Below are 26,099 nucleotides of genomic sequence, written 5' to 3' on the forward strand. Positions count from 1 at the left end.
CCTTCTCCCTGATGGCCCTATCTGCACCTCTGTCCACATTAAACCTACCAACCACCAACAGTGCCTGTATTTTGACAGCTATTATCCCTTTCACACCAAATATCCCTCCCATGCAGCGTGGCCACCCTGGGACAGCATATCTGCAGTGACGAGAACTTCCTTGCTCAGTATGCTGAGGGTCTGGCCAAGGCCTTCACAGACAGGCTCTATTCCCAGTTCTAGTCCACAAACAAACCTCCTGTGCCATTTCCCCTCACACCCCGAATCCTCGCACCACCCTGAAGAACCAGTCTCAAAGGAGTGTCCCCTTCGTCACCCAATTGCACCCCGGACTGGAACAACTGAACCACATACGTGGCCAGGGCTTTGATTACCTACCATCATGCCCTGAAATAAGGGACATCCTACCAGAGATCCTTCCCACCCCTCCTAAGGTAGTGTCCTGTTGCCCATCCAACCTCAACAACATTCTAGTGCGTCCCCATGCTACTCCCAGTCCCAAACCCTTGCCACAATGATTATATCCCTATGGAAGACGCAGGTGCAAGATCTGCCCAATCCACCCACCCAGCAAATCCCGTTCCAGTCCTGTAACAGGTTTATTCTACCCCATTAGGGGCTGGGCCACGTGTGAAAGCAGCCATGTCGTTTACCAGCTCTGATCCAATCATTACACAGCTTTTTGTGTTGGTGTGACTACCAACCACCTGTCCACCAGGTTGAACAGCCACCGCCAAACTTTGGCCAAAAGCAAAGTAGACCACCCTGTGGCATAACATGGAGCTGAACATGATATGCTTGATTTCAATGGCTACTTCACTACCCAAGCCATCGGGATCCTTCCCTCCACCACCAGCTTTTCTGAACTGTGCCTCTGCTCCCGTAATTTTCGCAACCTTAGCCTATGGTAACATACTGGCCTCACACCTTCCACGCAACAGTTTCCATTTCCTCTGTCCTGTTGTCTCCTCCCCATTCACATCTACACCCTCCTTGTTTGCCACTCTTTTCCATCGCACCTACCCGTCTTTCCCCACTCCTCTCCTTTTTTGCTCCCTTTTTCCCCACCTCCCTACCCCACAATCTCCTGATACTGCACCTGTTTCCATTCTAGCCCCTGATACTCAGCCAAACGGTGTTCGTCTCTCCCCCACCCACACACTACAGTCCCTTCCCCTGCCCCCTCCAGATTGTTGCTTGCATCCCAAGTGATAGCTGCATACCGGCCCGCATTGAGAGTTGGCAGTCATGTGTGCATGAGGAATGCTGGCTTATGTGTATGGACTGTGTGTGTTTCTCTTTTGCTGATGAAGGCTGTGGCAGGACACGTTATGTAATTGTCTATTAATTGTTCCTGTCTGCAATGGAATGTGTTGCCAGCACGGTAAGCACCAGTCTATGTTTTTGTACATTGTTGATATTCCTACCTGGAGTTTCCATTGTTTAATGATGCATTTTGTCTTATTTTTGCTAGGGTTTGCTGTTTCAAAGATTTGCCTGGTGACCCTTTTTTGTTCATCCTGTGGATATAACCGTAAAATTTCATTTTGCTTTTTCTAAAGGGGTCCATAATTTTTTTCTGTTAATAGATTTCTCTCAATGGCCTCTTTATCCAAATTACTTCACGAGAAACTGGTCCAAATTTCTCTCAGCCTGTGAGTTTTGCTTACGTTTTATTGAGTCTCTCTTGTATTTTCCTGTGACTGTGAATCCCTGTAGTTTCTGCAGTGTAAAGTGCTTCCATTAGAACTACTGTATTATTGTGCTTTAGTTTAGTATTGACAGAGATATTTTTTTAATGAAGTGACTCCATGTGGACTTACATGCATTTGTAATTTTGAGATTCTTTCATGATTGGCCATTGTATTCCATCCTGAGCGTAGAATGAGCTCCCCTAGCTCTTTAAAGTTCTTAACACTTTCTTACGCCGAGTTATAATGGGGAGATCATCTGTATGCTTCCTTTCCATGTATTTAATTTTCTTGTATGAAATTTGTAGACCAGTTTTCTGCGAGATTTTGTGAAGCTTCTGAGAGAAGTTTGGTGCCTCTTCTATTGGTTGTTAGAATAGCAAGATCATCTACAAAAACCAGACTCCTCACATTGATTATGTGTTCTCTTTTAGTCCTGAATTGAATTCCCTTTGTGTCCATTTCCCACAGCTTTTCAATTTTTTGCAGAATTATGCTGAAAAGGGGGAGAGAGAGTCCTTCTCCTTGGTGAACACCTGTGAGGATTTGAAATGGTTCTGAAGGTCCTCCCACGAATTTAATGGAGGTTGTACCTGTTAATGTCTGTTGGATAATTGCCCTTTCTGTTTTGAAGTTCTTTAAAGTATGGAATAATGTTTAATCATAAGCCTTTCTGAAGTTGACAATAGTTGCCACAATATTCTTACATCTTTTTATTTGCAATATTATCTTTAGGTTCCATATCTGTTCTATACGAGGCCGTCCTTTGCAAAATACTGCCTGAACTCTCCTATTAATTGGTCTGCTTTTTCTTCCAGTCGATTTAACAAGGCTTTGAAAGAACTTGGTACACAGTAGGAAGAAGTGAAATTCCCCTGTAATTATTCAGATTGATTTTATATCCCCCCCCCCTTTTTTAAGAGGATGAATTGTTGCACATTTCCACTGTGCAGGTATTTGTTCAGTTTCCCAGGTGTTTGATATAACCCCGGGATATGTAAAATAAGGGGAGCCAACCACTCACCTATAGTGAACCAATATGTAGATCTCAGAAACATGTTACAGTAAGCAGCATACACACTAGCTTTCGAGCACTAGCTCTTTATCTAGAATAAGTAACACACATTCGCATAAATGACCAGACAGACAGTTAACTGTACAATCCCGTGGCATTGGCAAGACTTGTTGTGGCCATGGGAGTGTACTATTTGGTGTCCATGTGGTTGTGTTTGTGATTGTATATACTGATGCTAGAAAAAGAGCTAGTGCTCAAAAACTATTGTAAATGCTATTTGCTATTTTCTATTACACATTTCTGTGCTCCACACGTTGATTTGGTATTTATGAGAGGTTGCCTTTCTCTTATTTTACATAGTCTCCATCCAGGAATTTCCACCATTGTTACATAATTTTGTGAGTTGCTGGTGGGAGGTATTATTATTATTATTATTATTATTATTATTATTATTATTATTATTGGCAGTGGTGAGACAAAGCACTGACAGCCTAAAGTCTTCAAATTCTTGTCAGAACAGAAGTATGGAGCCCAGTGGTCAAGTGATTTACAAACAGTAGCCCTAAGTGCAGTGCACACATTATAATTTGGTTGATTTTAAACAGGGGGTGCATAGGGAGTTACTACTGTCACTGTGGATGTTAGCTTTCATTTCTGAGAAAGTCTTGTAGGTATCACTTGCAACACACTGAGAATTGCTTCACAAAAAAGGCTAACAGTGAAAAATCCAGGATGGAATGTAACAATATTATGAAAAGGATAGCTGCTACTCACCATGTAGCAGAGATGCTGAGTCACAGGTAGGCACAACAAAAAGATTGTTACAAAGTGAGCTTTTGGCTAACAAGGCCTTGATTGAAAGTGTACACACACACACACACACACACACACACACACACACACACACACACACACTCACAACTCGCGCATGAGTTTAGTGTGCGTGCATGCGTGTACTTTCAATAAAGGCCTTGTTGGCCAACAACTCATTTTGTGGCAGTGCTTTTGGTTTGCCTATCTGCGACTCGGCATCTCCGCTATATGGTGAGTAGCAACTATCCTTTTCATAATATTGTTGTGTGTAAAAAGGCTTTAGAAGTAAGCAGTACCAATTGCCTCACTGACTGATTAGTTCATGCTTTACTAAAACACAATAACTAAATATCATTTATTTCCTTCTGTTTCATTTTAATGTTTAGTTAGCTGCTAATGTTGATGATTTGGGGGGGGGGGGGGGGGGGGGGCGTCTCCAGCTAACAACTGATTGCACTCTGTTTATGTGTCATTTTCGCTGCTGTCAAGAGTGTATGCTACATATGTGGGTATGTGAGGTGTAACTATTTTAATGTGAAGAGGATATACGCCTCTGCGTAATGGACTCCGTAGAATTGTGAAAGGGGACTCTACATTACCTGTAATAATCCTCAGTGTTTGCACTAACACTCAAGAAGCTGTATACGTGGTTACTAGAATAGAGAAAAAAGGAAACTTTTTTAAAAATTATGTATTTATGCTTCATTGAACCATCAGAGGCATAGTATGAACTTATTACAGGTAACTGTACAAGACAATAAAGGTACTGGTACACAGCAAACAAAATCAGATTAAGACCTCCCTTAGTCAGATGCAGGTACCATTTGTGTCTCACCACTGGAATGGTCCACAGAATCTACTGTGTCACTGCCGCTGTCATTGTTATCTGGCATTTCTTCACATAGTAGATTGTCTTCACTCTCATTTAATGCATTTGTTATGCAGCACTTCTGAAATAAATTCACAATTGACACACTGGATATGCATGTCCTAGCTGTCTGGATCCACTCTACAATTAGAGATACTGAAGGTTTCATCAACTTCCGGTAGTGGGCAGGACTTTACCACCTTGAAGTAACCAGTTGCTGTACAGTTGCTTCAGGGAGTCTTTAAATGTCTTATTCACCACCACATCTAACACTCATAGTTGCGAAGTCGTGCCTCCTGGTATGATGACAAGATCTTTGTTTAATTTGAAGATTTCTGCCTTCACTGCTGGTGTCAGATGCCAGTTGTAAGCATCAAGGACCAACATCCCATGATTCTTCAGAAGCACACCTAGCCTCCTGCTCCAGACTGCAAGGAGTAAGTCTCTAACCACATCATTAGTAATCCATCCTTTTCTGTTGCAACAACAAAGTGGCAGCTTTTCCTTTGGCATAGTTTTAAGAATGAGTTTGTTGTAGGGTTTCATCTTTGTTCCACTGACAAGCACACACATCATTACGGTAATTTATGATTTCTCATTATCAGTAGTACGAACCAGTACACTTCTGGCACCTTTCGCTTCAACCGTTGTACTGGATGGCATGCTGAAGTAACCAGAAGTCTCTTCAGTGTTTCCAATTTACCCTAAGAGATAAACATGTTCCCTTCTCAGTCTTGTAACATGTCGCTGATGCTATGCTCAACAAACTTCTCCACATACTATACTGGAAGATGCTTAGCAAGAGATGTTGGACAAAACAGCACAATTGAATTGCATCGCAACATCCTTGTACATCACCCAGAGCTGGCTTTAAATTGGGACGCCTTGTTTCTATGCCAATTAACATATTTTACTTCATATGACATTGTGAAAAACTATGTACATTCAAGGTTAAAGTGGTAGATATGGCACAGTGTAAAATTACAGCTTAATGGAAACTCGAGGTTCTTTTCAGTAAAGAAAAGAGAAACTCCACATCATATGCTGCAAATTCGAGACTGGTTTCTTTTAGGAAAGAACCTCATCTTGGATTCGGAGATAAATGATAACAATAATATAATAATCATTCAACTTGTGCATCCAGCATTAAATATCATTCAGTTCCTGAAATTCACAATTTTTACTTTTTGTACTTCAGTACAGGGAAAAAATATCAGACATTCCATGAAGAACAGAGATTGTTTGTGGTGGTAGGATTTTGTATGCTGTGTTAGACGAATCCTTTGGAGTGTACCTGGCATTCTTTGGTTTTTTTATTTTTATTTATTTATTTATTTAGTGATTTTTAATTTAGAAGCCAAGCTTTTCTTCACAGGATGTTCAGAATTTTTTTCTTCCACAACTGCTTGAAAGGTGGAGTGATCATGTATCTGTGATGTTTGATGTATGGCTGAGAAATGAAATTTTAAGGTTACTCTTACTTTCTTCAGTCTCATAACTGTTTTATAATGACCTAATCGGTGCACTGCAAAAATCTTGTGTTGTGGCTGCTGTTCCTTACTTGACCAAGATAATGTTTTCATTTGCTTTGACACCTGTTATTCATGTAAGAGGAAACAATGATAATACGTGATTTGACACAATTTTGAAATTACTCAGTATTTCATGCAGGTGATATTTGCCCTCAGAAATTATTATATAATACAAATAAGGGAGCTATATAACTAAAATATCAGATCTTTGTGTTAGGAGTCTTTTAATCATTTCCGTTGGCTACATACAGCTCTCCAACTGAACATTCTTCACAAATTGTGCAAGGAGACCACATCATTTTAATAGAATTTGATTTGTGATATTTTATCAATGAGCAGGACTGTGCAGCACATTATTAATTTCAAGTAAATCCATATCTTTAAAAAACATGGAAAACATGGTAGTGGTATCAGTGGTAGTGGCTATGATCTGTTAAAGATATCTGCTAGATTCTTGCGTACAAAGTGCATTCTTGTGACTGCTTAATTTGTCAAGTTTCCTTACCTTTACATATTTATTTTTTTAATTTTTTTCATCTCTCTAGCAGAAATGACTGCTTAGTCTTAAGTGGCTCCTGTTCTATCAATAAGAAGATGCCATGATTATTGTAATTAAATCAGTTTCTAACTGTATTCTGCCTCTTTCAAAACATGTTTCTAGAATACACACAATTATGCATGAATTATAGAGTGTAATATAATACACAGGTAAAAGTAAAAATAATCATAAAACATTAAGATACCTAAGGAAATGGAATCGTCATTTTCTGCAACAGAATAAATAGAGAACTGCCTTGCTATACCGCTTCTAATGGTAAGCTGAGCAACCTTAATATAGGGAATTGACAGACACAGAGATATATCTCCTTTGTGTTGCACCAAATATGTTGTGTTGTATTGGTTAACACATGTTACAAATAGAAAGTAAATAGTGATCAGCGATCAAAGACGAGAACAAACAGGATTATCATTGTTATCTGAGAGTTTCCATTTTCCATTGTCCAGTTTTTGGGATCGTCACCTTGCATATGTCTCAATACATGAAATTGGAGTGCATGCCTGAGGCCCAGAAATATCTTGTCTATTTCTCTGTTGGCTTAGCATGATTGATTACAAAACACACTCCAGTCAGTTCTTTCACTGATCAAAGTATCTTTGGAATACTGTATTTCCATCTCAGTAGCCACAATGAAATGTTTTTAAGTTTCGTATTCCCCTACTGGTTCAAATCCTTTCTCTACCTCACTGGTTCAATTTCCTCCCCACTGTTTCAACCCCTCCCTCTGCCTCAGTGGTTCAGTTTCCTCTCTCTACCTCAACGGTTCAATTTCCTCCCCACACACTACCAGTTCAGTTTCCTCCCTCTACCTCAAAGGTTCAATTTCCTCCCCACACCCTACCGGTTCATCTTGCTCCAGCTTCTCCCCTACCACATCGCTGCCCCCCGCCCACCCCACTGTTTGCCCCCTCCCCCTCTGCCCAACTGTTTCGCCCCCCCTCTGCCCCACTGTTTCGCACCCCCGCCCTCTGCACCGCTATTTCGCACCCCCCCCCCCCCTGCCCCACTGTTTCGCCCCCCCCCCCTCTGCCCCCTGTTTCGCCCCCCCCCCTCTGCCCCACTGTTACGCCCCCCCCCTCTGCCCCACTGTTTCGCACCCCCCCCCCCCTCTGCCCCACTGTTTCGCCCCCCCCCCCCTCTGCCCCACTGTTTCGCACCCCCCCCCCCTCTGCACCGCTATTTCGCACCCCCCCCCCCCCCTCTGCACCGCTATTTCGCACCCCCCTCCTCTGCCACGCTGTTTTGCACCCCCCTCCTCTGCCACGCTGTTTTGCACCCCCCTCCTCTGCCACGCTGTTTTGCACCCCCCTCCTCTGCCATGCTGTTTTGCACCCCCCCCCCCTCCTCTGCCACGCTGTTTTGCACCCCCCCCCTCCTCTGCCACGCTGTTTTGCACCCCCCTCCTCTGCCACGCTGTTTTGCACCCCCCCCACATCCCCGCTGTTTCGCACCCCCCCACATCCCCGCTGTTTCGCACCCCCCCCACATCCCCGCTGTTTCGCACCCCCCCACATCCCCGCTGTTTCGCACCCCCCCACATCCCCGCTGTTTCGCACCCCCCCCCCCCCCCCCTGCCAGCTGTTTCGCCCTCGCCCCTTCTGCCCCGACGTTTGGGACACCCCCCCTCTGGCCCGACGTCTGGGACACCCCCCCCCCCCTCTGCCCCGACGTCTGGGACCCCCCCCCCCCTCTGCCCCGACGTCTGGGACCCCCCCCCCCCTTCTGTCCCGACGTCTGGGACTCCCCCCCCCCTGCCCCGACGTTTCGGGCCCGCCCCCCACTCTGCCCCGGCGTTTCGGGCCCGCCCCCCCACTCTGCCCCGGCGTTCCGGCCCCCCCCCCCCCACTCTGCCCCGGCGTTTCGGCCCCCCCCCCCCACTCTGCCCCGGCGTTTCGGCCCCCCCCTCCTCCCTGCCGTTTCCATATTGACTTGTTCTCTCTCTCTCTCTCTCTCTCTCTCTCTCTCTCTCTCTCTCTCTCTCTCTCTCTCCTTCCCCCTCTCTCCTTCCCCCACTCCCTCCTCTCCTCAACACGTTCCCAGTGGTAACTGAGCGTAGGTTTGCTAAGGAGAGCAAAAAAGAAAAAGAAAGAATAAAGCAAATTTCCTGTATCTACCTGTTTTTAAAGTCAAGTTACATCAACCTAAATGAAGATTAGCATTGGCATTTTGTTTTGACTTTAAGAGCTATTTAATTATCTCAAATTGTTGCTCTTGCATTATTGGCTCCAAGTGCTGTCTGCAAACTGATATGCTTTGTATTTATATAGTTGTCTATTATTGTTTCTTGAACATCTCTTGTAACCCTGTGTGTTGATCAAACAACCTGCAGTTAATTCTGAAATCAAACTTTGAATGTGCTTTTTGTGAGTGTGCTTTTCAAATGTGTTATTCACCATGTATACTCATCTTCTGTGTTTTCATTTTAGTTTGTAATTTTTGTTTACAATATGTGCTCTGTTTATGTTGCATACATAATTGGAGCAAATTGCATTGAATGCTTTGGGTTATATTAAATTGTTTTGGCATTGCTCGTATTGTGTGACTAATTTTTTAATACACTTGTTATTAAATGTGCTGCTTTCTCATGATTGATAACTGGCTGTCTCTCCTGGTATCTGTAATGTTTTAGAGGAAGTTTTATTTGTGCTGGTTTCTGTTATTTACATGGTTTTGTAGCTTATATTGAGTTCTTTGATTGTGTGAGCTGTTTGATTTTATACTAAGTCCACATATTATTTAGTTAATAACATTGAACCAATATATATTATAATTAATGTGTGTTGCATCATGCATTTGAGGAACCTGTGGTTCCAATAGTTTTTACCTGATTTTTCTTCTGCTTTTCTGCAGCTGCCAGGTAAGTAAAACTTTCACTGTGGTTGCACACATAAGGTCAGTCTCCTAATAGAACAGCTGCACATTTCAGTCATTTAATTCTCTTAATGGCATCTGATGTTAGTAAACACTACACAGTTATTCAGCACTTGGAAAAATCTTATGTTTGGAACATACAGAATCTGAATTTGTATTTTTAACTTTGACAGATATCTATTTGCCTAAGACCTAAGACAAAAAGTAAAAGATTTGGTCCCCACAGAATACCTTTATAGGGAGGTTGTATACGATGTTACATGCGATAGTATTACTGCAATAGATATGCATGAGATCTTTTCTCCCCTAATTTTGCAGGCCGATTACTGTAAAATATTTTGTAGTCTCTATATCTGATTTGACAAATGTCCACAAATTGTTAGCCTTCACAGCCATTCAAGAATTAAGGTTTATCTTCATTGTTTCACTAAATCACTTAAGGCTAACGGTGAAATTTTTCTTTGAAAATAACATAGTCTGTTTACTTCCCCATTCCTCTCCAATTCAAGCATGTGTTTCTTCCCTAATGATCTAGTCATAAACTCGGTGTTACATGTTAATCTCCCTTTGTAGCCTTTGATTCTGAATAAACTTTGTGCTCATTTTTGTCTTTAAGCCACCAAAAATTTCTGTGTATTTATTAAGTTACCTCTATTCTAATATTTGTAGTTTAAATATTTGTTTTCATCATTTTTGCATGCTATCTCCTGTGATAAGTAATTCCTTCATGATCCTTTAAGCTGGATACCTCAGCTTTTTGATTTGTGAAAAAGAATATCCTTCTCAGTAGCTTCAGCTTGCCATGTATAACAGATTTTTGATCTTTATTTCCAAACCACCTTTATCTGTCAATTCACTGTTAACTTTGCTGTACATGTAACACCAGAAAAAGTTTCTAGAAACAACATTTTAGGTTCTTTTACCCCAAAAACATGCGAGGGTGGTTTGATAAGCCTGGTAAAAAAAAGCAAGAAAAATGTTTGTTTCATGAACAACTCACTTTACTTCTTGACAGTCTCCTTTGAGGGATATATTCTTGGCCCAGTGATCCTCCAGCTTTCTCATCCCACTGATACAACAGCTTATGTTAAAGAATACTCCTTACTACTGCTATTACTTCCTTATTTGAGGAAAATATATTCCCAACAAGCCAAAGTTTCAAGTTAGTTAACAGGAAGTAGTTACTGGGGCAGCACTGTCCTACTGAAAGAGTACTTTTTTCCCCCCAGCCAACATTGGTTGTTTTTCAGCCAATGCAAGTTTCAGATGATCCAGCAATGAAGCTTAATAGGGTCCAATTGTGATTCTGCCTTTTCCAAGTATTCCAAGAGGATTATCCTTTGGGAATCCCAAAAAGCAGTTGCTCTCTCCTTACCAGCTGACGAAATGATCTTTGCCTTCATTGGTGTACTTTCATCAGCCTTTGTCCATCGGGACTGCAGCTGCTGTGTTCGGATGCAGGCTGAGTTGGCATCCCTTCGCTCCCAGCTTCAGGCAGTGTTGGCTTCGGTCACACAGCTTGAGGCTGTTGCCAATGGGGATCACTGTGGGGGTCCGGATGGGGGTTTGTCGGGGACGGCCAGCTCGTCCCACGCATCCCCCGATCGGACTACGGCTGTGGTTGCCCGGGATACTGCCTGCATTGAGGCTGATCCCTCACCTGTGGTAGAGTGGGAGGTCATCTCAAGGTGTGGCAGGGGGCGAAAGACATTCCGGAGGGCTGAACGGAAGGCCTCTCCAGTTTGTCTGACGAATCGGTTTCAAGCTCTGTCTCAGGCTGATACTGATCTTCGGCCTGACATGGCTGCTTGTCCTGTTCCAGAGGTTGCCCCTCAGTCTGCAAGATCCGGGCGGTCGCAGAGGGTGGGCTTACTGGTAGTTGGGAGCTTCAACGTCAGGCGCGTAATGGGGCCCCTTAGGGATATGGCAGCAAGAGAGGGGATGAAAAACAATGTGGACTCCGTGTGCATACCGGGGGGAGTCATTCCAGATGTGTAAAGGGTCCTTCCGGATGCCATGAAGGGTACAGGGTGCACCCATCTGCAGGTGGTCGCTCATGTCGGCACCAATGACGTGTGTCGCCATGGATCGGAGGAAATCCTCTCTGGCTTCCGACGGCTATCTGATTTGGTGAAGACTGCCAGTCTCGCTAGCGGGATGAAAGCAGAGCTCACCATCTGCAGCATCGTCGACAGGACTGACTGCGGACCTTTGGTACAGAGCCGAGTGGAGGATCTGAATCAGAGGCTGAGACGGTTCTGAGGCCGTGTGGGCTGCAGATTCCTCGACTTGTGCCATAGGGTGGTGGGGTTTCGGGTTCCGCTGGATAGGTCAGGAGTCCACTACACGCAACAAGCGGCTACACGGGTAGCGGGGGTTGTGTGGCGTGGGCTGGGCGGTTTTTTAGGTTAGATGGCCTTGAGCAAGTACAGCCTCAACGGGTGCGGGGCAAAGTCAGGACATGCGGGTACCAAGCAGCAATCGGTATTGTGATTGTAAACTGTCGAAGCTGCGTTGTTAAAGTACCGGAACTTCAAGCGCTGATAGAAAGCACCGAAGCTGAAATCGGTATAGGTACAGAAAGCTAGCTGAAGCCAGAGATAAATTCTGCCGAAATTTTTACGGAGGTACAGACGGTGTTTAGAAAGGATAGATTGCATGCAACCGGTGGTGGAGTGTTCGTCACTGTTAGTAGTAGTTTATCCTGTAGTGAAGTAGAAGTGGATAGTTCCTGTGAATTATTATGGGTGGAGGTTACACTCAACAACCGAGCTAGGTTAATAATTGGCTCCTTTTACTGACCTCCCGACTCAGCAACATTAGTGGCAGAACAACTGAGAGAAAATTTGGAATACGTTTCACATAAATTTTCTCAGCATGTTATAGTCTTAGGTGGAGATTTCAATTTACCAGATATAGACTGGGACACTCAGATGTTTAGGACGGGTGGTAGGGACAGAGCATCGAGTGACATTATACTCTGTGCACTATCCGAAAATTACCTCGAGCAATTAAACAGAGAACCGACTCGTGGAGATAACATCTTGGACCTACTGATAACAAACAGACCCAAACTTTTCGACTCTGTATGTGCAGAACAGGGAATCAGTGATCATAAGGCCGTTGCAGCATCCCTGAATATGGAAGTTAATAGGAATATAAAAAAAGGGAGGAAGGTTTATCTGTTTAGCAAGAGTAATAGAAGGCAGATTTCAGACTACCTAACAGATCAAAAGGAAAATTTCTGTTCTGACACTGACAATGTTGAGTGTTTATGGAAAAAGTTCAAGGCAATCGTAAAATGCGTTTTAGACAGGTAAGTGCCGAGTAAAACAGTGAGGGATGGGAAAAACCCACCATGGTACAACAACAAAGTTAGGAAACTACTGCGAAAGCAAAGAGAGCTTCACTCCAAGTTTAAACGCAGCCAAAACCTCTCAGACAAACAGAAGCTAAACGATGTCAAAGTTAGCGCAATGAGGGCTATGCGTGAAGCGTTCAGTGAATTCGCAAGTAAAATTCTATTTACCGACTTGACAGAAAATCCTAGGAAGTTCTGGTCTTATGTTAAATCAGTAAGTGGCTCGAAACAGCATATCCAGACACTCCGGGATGATGATGGCATTGAAACAGAGGATGACACGCTTAAAGCTGAAATACCAAACACCTTTTTCCAAAGCTGTTTCACAGAGGAAGACCACTGCAGTTCCTTCTCTAAATCCTCACACAAACAAACAAATGGCTGACATCGAAATAAGTGTCCAAGGAATAGAAAAGCAACTGGAATCACTCAACAGAGGAAGTCCACTGGACCTGACGGGATACCAATTCGATTCTACACAGAGTACGTGAAAGACCTTGCCCCCCTTCTAACAGCCGTGTACCGCAAGTCTCTAGAGGAACGGAAGGTTCCAAATGATTGGAAAAGAGCACAGGTAGTCCCAGTCTTCAAGAAGGGTCGTCGAGCAGATGCGCAAAACTATAGACCTATATCTCTGATGTCGATCTGTTGTAGAATTTTAGAACATGTTTTTTGCTCGCGTATCATGTCATTTCTGGAAACCCAGAATCTACTATGTAGGAATCAACATGGATTCCGGAAACAGCGATCGTGAGAGACCCAATTCGCTTTATTTGTTCACGAGACCCAGAAAATATTAGATACAGGCTCCCAGGTAGATGCTATTTTCCTTGACTTCCGGAAGGCGTTCAATACAGTTTCGCACTGTCGCCTGGTAAACAAAGTAAGAGCCTATGGAATATCAGACCAGCTGTGTGGTTGGATTGAAGAGTTTTTAGCAAACAGAACACAGCATGTTGTTATCAATGGAGAGACGTCGTTAAAGTAACCTCTGGCGTGCCACAGGGGAGTGCTATGGGACCATTGCTTTTCACAATATATATAAATGGCCTAGTAGATAGTGTCGGAAGTTCCATGCGGCTTTCCGCAGATGGTGCTGTAGTATACAGAGAAGTTGCAGCATTAGAAAATTGTAGCGAAATGCAGGAAGATCTGCAGCGGATAGGCACTTGGTGCAGGGAGTGGCAACTGACACTTAACATAGACAAATGTGATGTATTGCGAATATATAGAATCCTTTATTGTATGATTATATGATAGTGGAACAAACACTGGTAGCAGTTACTTCTGTAAAATATCTGGGAGTATGCGTGCAGAACGATTTGAAGTGGAATGATTATATAAAATTAATTGTTGGTAAGGCGGGTACCAGATTGAGAATCATTGGAAGAGTCCTTAGAAAATGTAGTCCATCAACAAAGGAGGTGGCTTACAAAACACTCGTTCGACCTATACTTGAGTATTGCTCATCAGTGTGGGATCCGTACCAGATCGGGTTGACAGAGGAGGTAGAGAAGATCCAAAGAAGAGCGGCGCGTTTCGTCACAGGGTTATTTGGTAACCGTGATAGCATTACGGAGGTGTTGAACAAACTCAAGTGGCAGACTCTGCAAGAGAGGCGCTCTGCATCGCGGTGTAGCTTGCTGTCCAGGTTTCGAGAGGGTGCGTTTCTGGATGAGGTATCGAATATATTGCTTCCCCCTACTTATACCTCCCGAGGAGATCACGAATGTAAAATTAGAGAGATTCGAGCGCGCACGGAGGCTTTCAGTCAGTCATTCTTCCCGCGAACCATACGCGACTGGAACAGGAAAGGGAGGTAATGACAGTGGCACGTAAAGTGCCCTCCGCCACACACCATTGGGTGGCTTGCGGAGTATAAATGTAGATGTAGATGTAGATGTTATGACTGTGGTGTGTAGTGATGGATCCAGGTTTCAACAACAAACACAAATTGATGCAAAAAGTCTTGTGAATTTTGATCAAACATTGCCAGACATTGTTGTGAAATGTTATACCAGATGCCTGTTGGTTGACTTCGAGCAATCGCCACACCCACCTCACGCACACCTTCTTCATAACTTCTGTGTATAGTATGTTATGCACTCACTCAGTTGAGATGCCAGCAGCCTCAAGAATTTTTATTTGGTGGTCTTGCATTACCATGTCACGAATTTTGTCAGTGGTGTCCTTAGGGGTGGATGGCCAGAGTGACCTTGACTTCGGATATTGTCCGACCAATTCATTAATCCAAAAGTAAATGGTCTTCAGTGATGGTGCAGAGTTCGTGTGAGCTTCATCCAGTTTTGTTTTGATTTATGTGGCAATCCAGACCTTCAAATGAAAATGTTTAATAACTGCAAAAAACTCCATTCTTTCAATTTTCAATCACAATCAGCTAACTGACCAATTCAGATGGTTGTCAACAACAAACTTCATGCTTTACATTCGTCAAATTCTGTATACGATCCTTGGAATAATCAAGCTTACAAACCATGAAGATGCAACTAAAATGTTACTTTCCTTCAAGGAAATTTACTAGACTTGTCAAACCACCCTCTTGAATTGTCCATTTATAAATGTTCGACAAAATTAATAACATGAAGGGAAGTACAAGTTTCCAATGGGGAAGATACAGATGGTAGTTGCACTGTAGCACAATTGAAAACTAAGTGCTATTTTGTACAGTATTTACTATCTTTACCTCAGAAACACCGTCAGATTCCACATCAAATCCTGTTGGTACATGATGAAAGAAGGGCCTTTCCTTGGTCAACAATTGAAGATTGCTGTAAAAAAATACATGTGATTACAGTCCCAAAATTCTTACTGCAACTTTTAACATCCACAATTCATTGATTAGAAAATTACTGCATTGCCCAAATCACTGCCTTGCCAAAATAAGCAGAATGGACATTAACTTTCTTCTAAATAGTGGAAATAATGTTTGTAACTTGTTTTGAATATTATTTTGTTAATTCAGTAAATGTGGGCAGTCATGAACTCTGCTTAATTATACTGAACACATGTGCTTTGATAGTTTGGACAACTGTTCTCAAAACTGTCCAACAGCACATTCAAGTAGCTTAACATTTTATTTATAGAACCATTTGATCCTGGAATGTAGTTAGTCATTATTACTATAAAGTTAGTGAATAGTCATATTGATTCAGTGCTCCTTTCATTGACAAGAAATCTTCACCGATTCCAGTGTGTGATAGTAATGTCACAAGTGATTGATTTGGCACTAAAATGTTGAGCAGTACTTTTCCTGTGTTACGAATAACTGAGAGTACATTGTACTGTCATTTGATGTTCTACATGTGTTAAGAAAATATAAGGAAATGAGCCTCAGTTATAATTCTGCTGAAGATGAAAAAGTTCCTAGAATTTCATGCATAGGATTATGTGTGATAGTGAATAATATTGTCTCATGAATGATCTTAGGATACATTTAATCCATATGTCATTAGTAACGAAACATGTTTTTATTTATTTATTTATTTATTTATTTATTTATTGTTCCGTGGGACCACATTTAGGAGAAGTCTCCATGGTCATGGAACGAGTCAATACATGAAATTATAACACGATTGTAGAAACAGATAAAATGAAACAAGTCGTTAGTTTAAATAAAGAAAATCAAGAATGTAACACTGGAATTTGCTTAATTTTTTATCTCTTCCAGGAGCTCCTCGACAGAATAGAAGGAGTGAGCCATGAGGAAACTCTTCAGTTTAGACTTAAAAGTGTTTGGGCTACTGCTAAGATTTTTGAGTTCTTGTGGTAGCTTATTGAAAATGGATGCAGCAGTATACTGCACTCCTTTCTGCACAAGAGTCAAGGAAGTGCATTCCACATGCAGATTTGATTTCTGCCTAGTATTAACTGAGTGAAAGCTGCTAACTCTTGGGAATAAGCTAATATTGCTAACAACAAACGACATTAAAGAAAATACATACTGTGAGGGCAATGTCAAAATTCCCAGACTATTGAATAGGGGTCGACAAGAGGTTTTCGAACTTACACCATACATAGCTCGAACAGCCCGTTTTTGAGCCAAAAATACCCTTTTTGAATCAGAAGAATTACCCCAAAAAATAATACCATATGACATAAGCGTATGAAAATATGCGAAGTATACTACTTTTCGTGTTGAAATGTCACTTATTTCAGATACTGTTCTAATGGTAAATAAAGCGGCATTTAGTTTCTGAACAAGATCCTGAACATGGGCTTTCCACAACAGCTTACTATCTATCCGTACGCCTAGGAACTTGAACTGTTCCGTCTCGCTTATAACATGCCCATTCTGTCTGATTAAAATGTCAGTTCTTGTTGAATTGTGGGTTAGAAACTGTAAAAACTGAGTCTTACTGTGATTTAGCATCAAATTATTTTCCAAAAGCCACGAACTTACTTCATGAACTACATTATTTGATAATGTTTCAATATTACACACAAGATCCTTCACTACCAAGGTGGTGTCATCAGCAAACAGAAATATTTTTGAATCACCTGTAATACTAGAAGGCATATCATTTACATAAATAAGGAACAGCAGTGGCCCCAGCACCGACCCTTGGGGAACGCCCCATTTAACAGTGCCCCATTGGGACTGAACATCATTACCACTCTCAATATTGCGGAGGATTACCTTCTGCTTTCTGTTCTTAAAGTAGGAGGCGAACCAATTGTAAGCTACTCCCCTTACTCCATAATGTTCCAACTTCTGCAGTAATATTTTGTGGTCAACACAGTCAAAAGCCTTCGTTAAATCAAAGAAAACACCTAACGTTCTCAACCTTTTATTTAATCCGTCCAAAACCTCACAGAGAAAAGAGAATATAGCATTTTCAGTTGTTAAGCCATTTCTAAAACCAAACTGTACATTTGACAGCAAATTATGTGAATTTAAATGCTGCAGTAACCTTGTATATACAAGCCTCTCGATAACTTTAGCAAACACCGATGGCATAGAAATAGGTCTATAATTGTCAACATTATCCCTGTCTCCCTTTTTATAAAGTGGCTTCACTACCGAGTACTTTAATCGGTCAGGAAACCGACCACTGCTAAAGGAAAAGTTACAGATATGGCTAAGTACTGAGCTAATATACGTGGAACAATACTTCAGTATTCTGCTAGATACCCCGTCATATCCATGAGAGTTCTTGGTCTTTAGTGATTTAATTATTAACTCAATCTCCCTCTTGTCAGTATCATGGAGGAGCATTTCAGGTAACAGTCTCGGAACACTTTTTTCTAAGAGCGCTGTATGATTCCCTGTTGGGACTAGGTTTCTATTTAGTTCACCTTTTTTATTGAGACCTACAGAATCTAATTACACCATTAACTTATAAATGTTAATGTTACTTATTGTGGAGCTTTGTATGTTGCATAAACAACAAAGATTTCTGGAAAAAAATCGTGCTGCCTGCCACAAAGCTTTGTGCACAATCACTTTGATTCAGCAAAGTTGTGGGTATCCTATTTTGAATACTTGCAACATCTGAATATTTTCTTCTTTACCTTTTAACAGTGTTGACCTTGCACTATTGATAAGAGTAGTTGTATGGTTGCTTTAGCAACATTTTTTTGTAACTTTGTAACTCTTCATAAATATCTATTACTTTGTTTTATCTGCTCACCAAGCAGCAGCAGAACACACACATAAGGTTGTTAAGATTGACAAGCTTACAGAGCCAGTGGCTCCTTCTTCAGACAGAAAGGTTGAAGGGGAAGGAAGAAGGATGAAGGAAAAGGACTGGAGAGGTCAAGGAAAAGGGGTAGATTTTGGGAAAGTCATCCAGAACCACGTGTCAGGGGAGACTTACCATATGGGATGAGAAGGAAAGACTGATTGCTTGGACTGCATTGGATGAGATTTGAAAACCTGGGAGCTCAAAGGTGAAAGACAGGGTAGTATGCAAGACAGAGATTACTACTACAATATCGTGCATGAGTTAGTATGTGTGAGAAGCTAAGCACGTTGTACGTAACAGAGGTGGGAGGAGGCAGTGAAAATTAGACGGGAAAGACAATGAAAGATGTAGAAAACTAAAACAGAGTGAAGCAAAGAGTAGTTACTGTGAAGAAAAGCTGAGACGGAACAAATTAACATAAATTAAGGCGAGGTGGGTGGCGAGAACCAAGGACATGTTGTAGTGTTAGTTCCCACTTGCAGAGTTCTGAGGAACTGGTGTCTGGCCAAAGAATGCAGACAGCGTATGTGGTGAAACAGGCACTGAGGTCATGAATGTCATGTTATAGAGTATTCTCTGTAACAGGATATTGTGAGCTGCCAGTATACAGGGTGGCCCATTGATAGTGACCGGGCCAAATATCTCGCGAAATAAGCATCAAACGAAAAAACTACAAAGAACGAAACTCGTCTAGCTTGAAGTGGGGAAACGGATGGCGCTATGGTTAGCCCGCTTGATGGTGCTGCCATAGGTCAAACGGATATCAACTGCGTTTTTTAAATAGGAACCCCCATTTTTTATTACATATTCGTGTAGTACATTAAGAAATATGAATGTTTTAGTTGGACCACTTTTTTTGCTTGGTGATAGATAGCGCTGTAACAGTCACAAACGTATAAGTACGTGGTATCACGTAACATTCCACCAGTGTGGACGGTATTTGCTTCGTGATACATTACCCGCGTTAAAATGGACCGTTTACCAATTGCGGAAAAGGTCGATATCATGTTGATGTATGGCTATTGTGGTCAAAATGCCCGACGAGCGTGTGCTATGTATGCTGCTCGGTACCTTAGATGACATCATCCAAGTGTCTGGACCGTTTGCCAGATAGTTAAGTTATTTAAGGAAACAGGAAGTGTTCAGCCACATCTGAAATGTCAACCACGACCTGCAACAAATGATGATGCCCAAGTAGGTGTGTTAGCTGCTGTCAAGGCTAATCCGCATATCAGTAGCAGACAAGTTGCACGAGAATCGGGAATCTCAAAAACGTCGGTGTTGACAATGCAACATCAACATTGATTGCACCCGTACCACATTTCTATGCACCAGGAATTCCATGGCAACGATGACTTTGAACATTGTGTACAGTTCTATCACTGGGGACAAGAGAAATTATGGGCCAATGACAGATTTTTTGCACGCGTTCTATTTTGCGAGGAAGCGTCATTCACGAACAGCGGTAACGTAAACCAGCATAATATGCACTATTGGGCAATGAAAAATCGACGATGGCTGCATCAGGTGGAACATCAGCGACCTTGGTGCGTTAATGTATGGTGCGGTATTATGGGAAGAAGGATAATTGGCTCCCATTTTATCGATGGCAATCTGAATGGTGCAGTGTATGCTGATTTCCTACATAATGTTCTACCAATGTTACTACAAGATGTTTCACTGCATGATAGAATGGCATTGTACTTCCAACATGATGGATGTCCGGCACATAGCTTGCATGCGGTTGAAGTGGTATTGAATAGCATATTTCATGACAGGTGGATTGGCCTGCATGTTCACCAGATCTGACGTCCCCGAATTTCTTTCTGTGGGTAAAGTTAAGGATATTTGCTATCGTGACCCACCGACAGTGCCTGACAACATGCGTCAGCGCATTGTCAGTGCACGTGCGAACATTACGGAAGGCGAACTACTCGCTGTAGAGAGGAATGTCATTACACATATTGCCAAACGAATTGAGGTTGACGAACATTATTTTGAGCATTTATTGCATTAATGTGGTATTTATAAGTAATCACGCTGTAACAGCATGCGTTCTCAGAAGTGATAAGTTCACAAAGGTACATGTATCACATTGGAGCAACAGAAATAAAATGTTAAAACGTACCTACGTTCTGTATTTTAGTTTAAAAAACCTACCTGTTATCAACTGTTCGTCTAATATTGTGAGCCATATGTTTGTGACTATTACAGCGCCGTCTATCACAAAGTGAAAAAAGTGGTCCAACTGAAACATTCATGTTTCTTTACGTACTACACGAGTATGTAATAAAAATGTGGGTTCCTATTTTAAAAAAATACTGTTGATATCCGTTTGACTATGGTAGCGCCATCTAGCGGGCCAACCATAGCGCCATCTGGTTTCCCCCTTCAAGCAAGACAAGTTTCGTTCTTTGTAGTTTGACACTTATTTTGTGAGATATTTGGCCTGGTCACAATCAATGGACTACCCTGTATACCGTCTGCTTATGCCCATTCATCCTAATCGATAATTTGTTGGTAGTCATGCTGATGTAGAAGGCTGAACAATGTTTGCATAATAGCTGGTATGTGATGTGTCGTTTCACAAGTGGCTCTCCCTTTGCTATTCCATGTTTTGCCAGTTAAAAGGCCTATGCACCCTCCTAGCACCACCTAGCCTTGTAACTGGAAAAACATATACTATCAAAGGGGAGCCACCTATGAAACGACACATATTGTACCAGCTATAATGTAAACACTGTTCATCCTTTGACATTGGGATGACTACCTCCAAATTATTAATTACGATGAATGGGGATAGGCAGAGGGTATATACTAGCAACTTGCAATATCCTTTTGGCGAGCATGCTCTACAACATGACATTTGTGACCTTGGTGCCTGTTTCACCACATGCTCCACACCAGTTTCTAAGAGCTCTGCAGGTGACGACTAGCACGAAAACATGTCCTTGGTTCTTGCCACTCACCTAGCCTTAATTTATGTTAATTTGTTCCACCTCAGCTTTTTTTCACTGTAACTACTCTTTGCTTCACTCTGTTTTAGTTTTCTACATCTTTCATTGTCTTTCCCGTCTGATTTTCACTGCCCCCTCCCACCCCTGTTAAGTACAATGCACTTAGCTTCTCATTCTTATTAACTCATGCACGATGTTTTGGTGGTAATCTTTGTCTTGAATATTACCCTGTCTTCCACCTTTTATGCTCTCAGGTTTTCAAATCTCATCCGTTGCAGTCCCCGATCAGTCTTTCCTTGTCATACCAAATGGTAAGTCTCCCCTGACACGTGGTTCTGGGTGACTTTCCCAAAATCTACCCCTTTTCCTTGACCTCTCCAGTCCTTTTCCTTCATCCTTCTTCCTTCACCTTCAACCCTTCTGCCTGAAGAAGGAACCACTGGCTCTGAAAGCTTGCCAATCGCACAATCACAACAGCCTTTTATGTGTGTGCTCTGCAGCCACTTGGCGAGTAGATTTTTTATCTTTGTTTTCATTGATATATTACTTTGGTTTGTAACAAGACATAAGTTATGAAATAAAATAAATAAACTATGTAAACTGTCTCATATTACTTACTGTTTTTGATTTTGGCAGCATCGTGTGTTTACTTTTACAGTGTCAAAATCTTCACCCACGATTCAAGCATCTTACACTCTCAAGAAATCCTACTCACTTCAGCAAAATGATATGCAAACAAAAGGATCCATGGATCATTTGGAGAAGAACACTATGCAGGAAGAAAGGTAAATTGTGCCTGTGAACAGGAGATGCACACAATTTTTCTGTATGAGATCAAGGAGCTTCGAATATTTGGGATTTGTAGGTGGAGTCATCTCAGACAAAAACTACTCGTAATGAATTTCACGTGATTCCCAGTGTCAGTGGGAAACAACATAAAGTTCTATGATGCTCACTTTTATGTGCCCATAGTGACATCAAAGTAGTATTGTGTGATATCCATTTGAAGATATTATTATGTTCAAAGCAACAGAAACACAAGAAGAATATATATTTCCTGCAGTGATTTAGTATAGCTGCTGTGTGATAGAACTGAAGATGACACAGCAGGGTGCAGTAATGACACTGTTATTCTCAGATGCAAATTAAGTTCCCCTTCTTACATGGTTCCCCATAGTTGATATGAACATAATTCTATATCTTAATTAGAAACTAAGAATGGAATGAAGGCTTAATGGTCATTGTTAATTAAAATATCTGATTTATGTCATTAGTGTAAAACTGGAAATGATTATTCTTTTTCATGTATTCCTGTACTTACTACGATAGAGAACTATTCCCCAGGAAAGTGTACCTCCTTTTGACATAACAATAACTCCTTCATACATGTGTTATTTTATTTTGAGTTATTTTAAGATAAACAGTTGGGTAATATGGCTGTAAAAGTCTTGCCTACGAAATCAAACAATGTGCATTTGTGATACACATAGTACTAAATATTAAAAGGAAGTGTATTTATCACTGTTAAACATATTTTTCTTTTCACTTGAAGTAGTAGTAGTGAAATTAGCTTCACCCAATAGTGCATACCAGTTTGTCTTAATAGACATTATCCTGTTGGATGTGGTCCACACTTGCCTTTCTCCAATCTCTGAACTGACCAACCAGTTGAACCAGTTATGATAGAAGGAAGTACAGTTCAATGTGGAATACAATTACAGTGCAGTTAGGCATTTCTCAGAAGTAAAAGAAAAAATATTGTCTCTGGTCAAAGCAGCAATAAGCAACAGAAGAAGAAATTTAGGAACTGTCTGTTGTCAGCCCCTTACATTTTTTAGATTGTAATCTGACACTCAGCCATCAAGGTACATCACCCTCTTAGTGAAAAATACTGAATGTTTGAACTATGTCCAATAATCAGAATATAGCTACACCTGATAGAATATCATTGCTACCGAACAGTAATTGAATCATCCAAATTTTTGAACATTGCATAAAGTGTAAAATGCAAGAGATGAGCAGGCATGTAAGTTCCTTCATTTTCTGGTTGAGACATTCCTAGTATTCCAAAATAGGACTGTAATAGTAATAGCACTAATAATAGTAATAATAATAATAATAATAATAATAATAATAATAATAATAAACGTAGCAAATGAGTTCACTGTGCTGGATTTCATATTTTATTGCTAGTTGGACACATCGCAACTGTCTAGGACTGTATCATTTATTGGCAGGTAATTTGTGCAGATCCCAGTGAAGTGGCTTTTTGCAGTTGGCAGGTTGATATTTTATCAATACCAATGGTTTTAAAGTGCCAGCTAAGCTCCTCTGGCACTGCTCTCAGTTTGCTGAGAACCTTTGGGACCATTTTCACTGGTTTATGCCAAAGTCACTGTAGTTCAACTCTCAAGTCCTTGGAGTCAGTTCTGCTATCACCTGGAATGGAAGTGTCAGTTGTCAATAATTTCTCTCCACAGTTGTAATGTTCGGTGTATCAGCATTCAGTCTATCTGAAGTCAGAAGTCCTTTTCATTTTTTACATTTCTTTGCTTATGGTCCCATACCAGTTCCTTGCCATCGGCATGTAGTAATTTTACTTAAGTTCCGTATGATCAGTTGTGCCTCATCATTGCAGTTCTGCTTGTAATCGGTCTGAGAAATATTTTTGCATCACCTCAATATACAGTAAATTGTTTCGTCAGTGACGTTGCAGAGTCTGCACTTTAGGTCTTATGCTGATTCCTCGATTATCACTTTGATGGCATTAGTTCTGATGACTTGTTCGTATGCAGTAAAAAATCAATCCTTCAGTTCCCTTATGTAGGGTTCTGTTGGTTAGCCAGGACCAGCTCTTTCCTTCATATGTTTTACCTAATTATCCCCAAAATTGCTCATAGAGTGCTGTCTCCCACAAAGCCTGTCAGTGTATGCTTCTCTTTGTCCACTGTCCGCCTCACTTGCAAGAGCCCTCTACCAAATGGCATAGGTTGTAAAGCAGCCATTGCAATACAGCATGTTGTGTTCAGTAGCATGTTCTGCCACTGGGTGGTACTCTCTGCTGATGACCACAATTAGACTGTGACCATTCATTCAGATACACAGCTTTTTGGATGTCATGTCCACATAAAATTCTGTATAGAAATAGCAACCAGGCTGGTATTCTGTGGCTGCTTCCACAAGTGACCCTGCCACTGGTTGGACAGGATTAGCCTGTGACAGAACTGGAGTAGGATGTGCTTGGTGGGTGAATTGGATAAGTCACACCCCTGCGTCTTCGACAGGATATGACCCATGTGGCAAGGTGTTGGGGTGGGAATGGCGTAATGATTAAACTTAAGTAAAAGCGTACTGGTTAATTAAGTAGTGCACATTAATTATCTAATTCATAAGCCTTACCTTTTCTCGCCATGTTCTTTATGTATTGCGATGAATTTTCAGTGTACAGTACAAACAGCAAAAGTGATGTTTTCTTGTTCTCCCTTCCTTTTCTTCAAAGTGAGAGCTTGCAAGTTTGTTGAGTTGCAGAATTCATACACGTTTGCCATGTTGTTAAATTTGAAGACAGTTTAAGAAGCAACAAGCAAGGTAAAAAGTTGGATTGGGAGTGAAATGAATATCTGAAATTGCAATGTGTAAGGCTGAAATTTGTTCTTAGTTGTCACTAAAGAGTGAGAAGTTCTTAGAGGCAGGGATAGCCATTATTTTGCTTTGAGTGTAATGTAAATATTTTAATGCTACTTGCTATCATAAAACTAGGGTGGGCAGTGGGACGCTGTGTGGCTCATGCGCAGGTGTTAGCATGAAATTTTACAAACTTGTATCTCTCCCAAATCTAGTTTTCTACATTGGCGATGAAGTAACGAACACACAAAATTATAAACTGTAATGAGTACAAACTAATATTCTCTCCATGCTACTTAAAGTAGTTAACATGGAACGTGTGGTGGTTACTCTCAAATTCTACATTCTGACTACGCATTTGACTTAATAGAGATGTCTTCTTACCAAAGGAAAGAAAGATGCTTGACCAAGAGAGAGATAAATTTAAAAATCCATTTTAATTTTAAGCTTCTGAAAATTTTGAAATTCTTTATTCAGAATAACAAAAAGAAAAAGATGATTTCAGAGAAGCAAAATTACTTGAACCCCTGGGTCAGTAAAGGAAAGGTACACAGGAGGAGTAGGAAATAACAGCAGAATAACAGACCCAGTTCAAATTCCTGAGTTCTAAAAATGTGCTGTAGCTGTATGCTATGAAAAAATGAGAGAAATAAGCAAGAAGTAATTGAGGCTGATACCTACAAAAGAAAAAATGATTAGTTACTTTTGGACCTTTTTATTTGTATGAGGGGTTATCCAAAAGTATCTGAAGTTATTTTTTTAACATATTTATTCATATTTTAGACAAAAACCACAAGTCCCCTTCAAAGTACTCTCAACTTGCACTAATCCACTTGTTTAATCTTCTTTTCCATTTTACAAAACATATTCTTCTTTTGTGATGCTTGACAGCAACTCTGTCGTAATCGCCCCTCCCCCCCTCCCCTCCCCCCCCTCCCCCCCTCCCCTCCCCCCCCCCTCCCCTCCCCTCCTCCACCCCTCCACTTTCCTTGTCTCTTTCCATTCTAGGAAATCAAAAAAGGGCAAACAGAGCAAGGTTGGGTAAGTATGGGAGGTGAGGCACAGTGGCCATACCATTTTTGGTAAAGAATTGTACAGATAGG

At 41.4% G+C, this 26,099-nt stretch overlaps 1 protein-coding gene across 3 annotated transcripts in view; it reads left to right on the top strand.

Annotated features, from left to right (window-relative positions):
* Positions 1–26,099, top strand: part of LOC124773042 (patronin) — a 399,845-nt gene that overhangs the window by 250,829 nt on the left and 122,917 nt on the right. For all 3 annotated transcript variants that reach the window (XM_047249368.1, XM_047249369.1, XM_047249370.1), the window contains one exon: positions 22,031–22,157. In XM_047249368.1, the coding sequence (XP_047105324.1) occupies positions 22,031–22,157 (127 nt within the window). The remainder of the gene's footprint in view (positions 1–22,030; positions 22,158–26,099) is intronic.

The sequence above is a fragment of the Schistocerca piceifrons genome, chromosome 2 (genome assembly GCF_021461385.2).
Source record: "Schistocerca piceifrons isolate TAMUIC-IGC-003096 chromosome 2, iqSchPice1.1, whole genome shotgun sequence".
Taxonomy (NCBI): domain Eukaryota; kingdom Metazoa; phylum Arthropoda; class Insecta; order Orthoptera; family Acrididae; genus Schistocerca; species Schistocerca piceifrons.